The 6000-nt window shown below is 46.9% G+C and overlaps 1 protein-coding gene across 5 annotated transcripts in view; it reads left to right on the top strand.

Annotated features, from left to right (window-relative positions):
• The window catches only part of LOC142400017 (epidermal growth factor receptor substrate 15-like 1), a 142878-nt gene that overhangs the window by 86269 nt on the left and 50609 nt on the right, over positions 1-6000 (top strand). For 3 of the 5 annotated variants that reach the window (XM_075484572.1, XM_075484570.1, XM_075484573.1), the window contains exon 12: positions 1811-1876. In XM_075484572.1, coding sequence (XP_075340687.1) covers positions 1811-1876 — 66 coding nt within the window. The remainder of the gene's footprint in view (positions 1-1810; positions 1877-6000) is intronic. The other 2 variants (XM_075484571.1, XM_075484574.1) reach the window with 1 other exon arrangement.

The following is a 6000-nucleotide window of genomic DNA, read 5'->3' on the forward strand; positions in this document are numbered from 1 at the left end:
CCCACTCCTCCACCACTTCTGTACCTGGCCAGCAGGTGTCACTGCTGGAACATTTGTCAGAATGGCCCTCATTTATCAAACTTGCGTAAGACGAAAAACATGCGTAGGTCGTGTGTACGTTCTTTTCTGCGCAAAGGTTGGCATTTATCAAATCCATCGTGAGCGCAGGAAAGATGAAATCGCCACGACAGGTCTGAAGCAGTGTACGCACTTTTCCATTTTGACTTGTGGTGACTGCAATAGCATACATAAACAGCAGCGTCACTAGCGCGTGCCTCAGGAGTCGCAACAAATCCCTAGGTTAAAATTACAGACTTATCACTTCAAAGAAGGCCCATGTTTTATTTGACTTCAACATAAATATAAACATAAACGCAAATTAAATAAATTAAACAAGTACAACTCCGTTATTGGAAGAGTGATGGCTCATTATTCAACCGCGCACCCTCACACCGAACAGGAGAGGCGCTTTAACACTGCGCATACGCGCACGCGTGCCACTGTGGAGAGGTGTACAGGGCAGGTGGATCTGTCTCTCGGCTGCGGGGGGAACCCTTCTATATACGCCCGAAAAGGTATGCAATATTATTATTGCATGCGGGGTTCACCATACATTTCCCAAAAAAATGGAGTGCCAATTCCAGATGTACATCCAGAGGACCCCGTACCCAGAGATCCCTACCACCAGCCTGTACAGCCAAGAGCGCTCAGGAGGAGAGAGGAACTTATTCAGCGATTCTGACTTTTGGTAAGCATTCTGTTATTCAAGGAAAAAAGACGTAGCTCCGATCAGGCCAGCCACCCTCTCCTCCAAGGCACTCAAATCCAAACCTGGATCAGAGCCCCCCCCTCTGTTTGTGACATGCTGCATCGGAGAGCTGTGACCTTCTTTGGTGGCAAATTTCATATCGGACCACTTCTTCCTGATCTTATTGGAGAAAAAGTAAAACATCGTTCAATTTTAGATTTCATTTAATCTGGAGTTTATCACATTTTATTGACCATCACAGTAGAGGAAAATACATAACTCGTCCGGTCTGCGATTTACATCGCCAACGCTGTTGACAGCCGTCCCTTGCCGCCTTTCGTCTATCCATGTCGCAAATTCTAGAGGTGCGGCCTTTTGTAGAAGGCGTGATTAGGATAATTACGATCGATTTCAGCCGCCGGATTTATCAACAGCCGCTCGGTCTTACGATGGGATTGGTGTGGTACGCATGTTCTGTAAATCTCACATGAGCCTCTGCGTACGACGAGTTCTCCGCTCATATCAACGATGCTTTCCACGACGGCTTGATAAATGAGGGCCATTGTCTTCACAAGCTGGGAGCTGATTTATAGGTTCACCTAGGTCCACAGTTTTTACATTTGAAACAAGATTATAGCTCATAAGCTCTGCAAAATAGTTTGGTAGGCATACGTTGAACTAGCCTCTCCCACTTCCACCTAATGACTCAGGCCTGTGAGTAAAGCCTGTCACACCCAAACACAGCTCTGTTTGGAGCCTAATATCTACCTAATCATTTTGAACAGAACAAGCAGCACAGTGAGCAGAAATAACGAATGTAGCTAACAACATCAGATCAACTTGTGGTAATAATTGACTGCTTTAGTATTCTCTTTGTAAGGTTGGTGGTGTTTAAATGGTTGTCTCCTGGAGCCAGCCCTAACAGCAGTGGGTGCAGCTCTTAGTGGACAGAAATAAATCCTAATTAAGATAGTCAAAACAATTGTCCTTTGACGTGCAGCAGAGTCCCAGCTGCCGGTGTGTCTGTGCTGGCTGTGAGTGATGAAATCTTTTCTCTGCCAGCAGAGTGTGTCTGGATATATGACTCCAGTGGGATCAGAGATGGCTGCTCTGTCAGAAATGAGAAGGGTAAGTACAGTTCTTCTCCTTTTTCATGCTTTATGCAGATTTGCTCACAAAGATGCACACATTTGTCTGTTCTTTGTCTTGTGTTCTGAGCTGTTTCAATTTGGAAAATTCCCTCTGACCCTCCCCAAACCTGCAGTACATAGAAACCATGTGGAAAACGTGAGGAGAGGTCAATGATTTGACATTAAACCTCCCTTTCATTCTTCTCTTGTATCTACTGCTGTTTCTACCTGCTGCTCCTCAGGCTTTAATGATCAAGCTGTGGGTAGGTAATATGGACCTGCAGAGTATTAACCCATGAATGCTTTCAACTGCTGCCGACTTACTGGAAAGCATTTGTAAGAGTTTTCAGTGCAGTGACAGTTAGCATGTTTACATGACTTTAGAGAAAAATGAATAATTGTGTTAGTCTGACCAAATCCAGAGTTTTTAGATGGATGTCAATTTTTTTTAGTTTGACCAAAATTGTATGAAATGGAGCTTCTCAAATGGGACTTACACACTCAGATGCATGTATAGCATAACTCTAATGTATCTCGGCCCTCAGTACATGCCCCAGAGCTCTACCTTTTTGTTAAAACAGTAAAGTGTAAATGTACCTTAACAGAGATCCATTTTTTAATGTGGCAGAATTCTGAGTACAGAGTCTATGAATTATTCATGGTATCAAACTACAGGCTCATTCTCTCTGGAGTCCATACATGAAGGGGGTTGGCAGCCATGGGACCAGTCTTGGCAGCTGGTAAACAGTTGTGGATACTGTAGTAGGATGGGATGCCAAGCTGATCATATGTAGAAGCTGTTCCTCAGTCTGGTGGTCCTGCTCTTAATCCTTGCAGCCTCCTGCCTGAGGAGTGTGTGTGCGGGGTGAGTGGGGTCCCTCATGAGGCCCGCCTCCTGCATCTGGAGGTGTAAATGTCCGTGGTGGTGGACAGGCTGTGTCCCTGCAGCTTTCACCCCCCCTGCAGCGCCTTCTTCTCTGCCGCAGAGCAGCTGCCGGGCCACATGGTGATGCAGGAGCAGAGGACGCTCTCCATCGCACATCTGTAGAACGATGTCAGGACTGAGCTGCCAAGTCCGGCACGTCTCAACCTCCTGAGGAAGCAGAGGTGCTGGTGGGCCTTCCTAATGAGGCAGGAAGTGCTTTTGCTCCAGGTGAGAGCGTCCGTGATGTTTACACGGACGCGGAGGGGGGGGGGGGTGTCTGCCCCTTTTGAAGTCCACAATCATCTCCTTGTTCTTCTTCACGTTGATGCAGAGGTTGTTCTCTCTGCACCAACCCTCCAGCCGTGTCGTCCGCAAACTTCCCAATCAGACAGCTCCGGTGTTTGGCTGATTAGGAGGGGGCTCAACACACAGCCCTTGGGGACGCCGGTGCTGAGACTGATGGGGGAGGAGAAGACCTCGTGGACTCTCACAGACTGCGGCCTGTCTGTCAAGCCGGAGTTATAGTTGACGCGTCTGTCACGGCGGTGGCGGGCCGTGACGTCAAAATGACGTTTCAGGCCTGGTGCTTCCCTTGAAAAGACGGCGCAGCGCGTTGTCGTGCACCAGTCGATTTTTGTAACTTGGCGGCGCCAACAACGACAGACCGGATGGGCCTTGTGAGACCAGGCGGTGATCAGGAGGTGCGTTTGTACAGAAACTGCTGTGAAACAGCACAGGGAGCACATAAACTCCCAAAACTGGTGCACAGAGATTGGCAGAACTTTGGGGAAAGAGGGAGAGTTCTGTAAGAATGTGTGGAAGAAGCTACGGGACAGATACGTGAAGGCAAAGAAGAGGGCAGAGACTCTGTTGATGCCGGGGGCTTCAAACCTTCACCTCTGTTGACTGAATTAAAAAATTAAAATGATCCAGATACTGCAGCAGTATAATTAATGACAGTGTTCCTGCTCTTCATTGTTTTCTTCTCCACTTTCGTGGTTGTAGAGTAGCGGTAACCTTAACGTAGCAGCGCCACCTCTGTGACGGAGAAAATTGCAACTACTGGCGCATTGACTTGCGCCACTATATATTGCGGGCACAAAATCGTGACATCATCAACACCGCTCGCGCGAGCAGACGCAGCAACCATGCTAGAGCCTTTAGGAAGTCCAGGACCCAGTTGCAAAGGGTGGAGCTGAGTCTGAGTGTGTTGACTTTGTGAATCAGGGTCTGTGGTATGACTGCATTGAATGCTGATGTGAGGTCCACAAAGAGCTGGCAAACATAAGAGTCCATGTTCTCTAAGTGGGTGAGGGCTGTGTGGACCACAGAAGATATGCGTCCTCTGTGGATCGGTTCTTCTTGTATGCATACTGGTGCGGGTCCACAGTGGCGTAGATGCAGTCCCTGATATGAGCCATGACCAGTCTCTGGAAGCACTTCATGACTATCGGGGTGAGGGCTACCGGCAGATGGTCACTCAGGCTGGTCACTGTGGATGTTTTGGGGATGGGGATGATCGTGGTGGTCTTTAGGCAGGTGGGGGCCGCCGCCTGTTGGTGAGAGGTGTTGAAGATGTCTGTCAGCACCTCGGTGAGCTGGTGTGCACAGCTAACTCAAGCTGAGAACTCCAGCTTGCCTGCATCAAGGTGATAGTTATTTTCAGCGGCTGTTAGCAAGCGTGAACCATACACGATGACTCTCAGCTTGCCAACTTGGTGCTGATACAGGGCAGCTCCAAGGTAATGTGTCAGTGTGTACAATGAAAGGCTGTGCAAAGTCAGGGAAACCAGCTGCTGGTGGAGGAAGCAAACAGCTGTTCAAGTGCTTGTCGGTGTTGATTTATTGGGCTTGTTTAAAGGAACAACATGGCTCTTTTTTTTAACCCTGCTTTCGTTTTTCTGTTATTTTCAAGAGCATCATCTGAGTCTGCTTTAAGAAGCTCATATAAACAACTGGCTTTCTTTGAGAAATGTTCAATGTGCTGCCTGTAGTATGTAAGGAGACCAAGCATTTTTTGAGCTAGCACAGTTTGTAGCTTGATATCTTCTAGTGCTCTCACAGCTTCAGAATCAGCTGGATAAACTGCTGCCCAGATAACAGAGCTCAGATTTGAACAGATTGCACTTTGATACCAAACTCCCTGAGGCCTTGCAGCACTTTTCGCACTTCATTCAGATGAGTTTCAAAGGTTTGACTATAAACAAAAGTGTCATCCAAATAAGGAACACCAATGTTATCCCGGAGCCCTTCCAAGCTGTTCATTATGCAACGTTGCTCATAAAGACCACATGGAGTAACAAAAGCTGTCAATAGTCTGCGTTTTTTACAGACAAAGTCTTGGTGATAAGCGTTGCCCTGATATAAAAGGGAGAACCAGGAGTTACCACCTAAGCTGTCCATAACATTTTGAACCCAAGGAATGGGTTGGCGATCAGGATAGGTCTTCTTATTCAGGTCTCTATAATCTATGCACAGCCGCAGGGGGCCATCTTTTTTTGGAGTAACCTTGTGTTATTGGGTCATGCAGATAACTTTTCCTTTCTTGGTACATTTGATTTGTTCAATTTCTTTGAGAAAGATGCTCATTTCCGTAAAACTCCACCTGGCCATTGTCTGTTTCGATCCGGTTGAAACCACATGGTTATGTCCTCTTTAAAAGGCTGTGCAGCTCCACAACAGTTTCTGTGTTGTGTAACTGCAACCTCCTTTCTTTTGTGTTTTCATTAACTTGCTCTTACCTTTTTTCTTTAGAGACTCGGGGAAGCTTTTCTCACTGTACTGTTGAATCTTTTCAGTTTTTCTCAGGAAGTGCTCAATAACATTGAAACCTATGATATGATGAGAGAGGTGCCAGCCCTTTATAACTAGCAGGGGGATAATCCCTTTCAGAGACCAGCTGAAAAGTGGTTTCAACCGTCCTATGTATGGCATGTCAGTTCCATTTGCAGCAGGAAGAGTCAGACAACATTAAGGATCTCAGAAACATATCTCAGCCTCGAGGTTGGCAAGTATTCTTCTTTCCAGCTTTCATCAGTGATTGAAACCTGGGAGCCTGTGTCCCATAAAGCTTGCAGACCGTCTGCCCACTAATGAGGTGACTTTGTGGCTGCGACTCGTCTGAACTAGCGGAGCTGAAGTGCTAACATGTATAAGAAACTTTTTCATGGGGACTCGACATGCGAGTGCATTTTCTC

Source organism: Odontesthes bonariensis, chromosome 15 (genome assembly GCF_027942865.1).
Source record: "Odontesthes bonariensis isolate fOdoBon6 chromosome 15, fOdoBon6.hap1, whole genome shotgun sequence".
In the NCBI taxonomy this organism is placed as follows: domain Eukaryota; kingdom Metazoa; phylum Chordata; class Actinopteri; order Atheriniformes; family Atherinopsidae; genus Odontesthes; species Odontesthes bonariensis.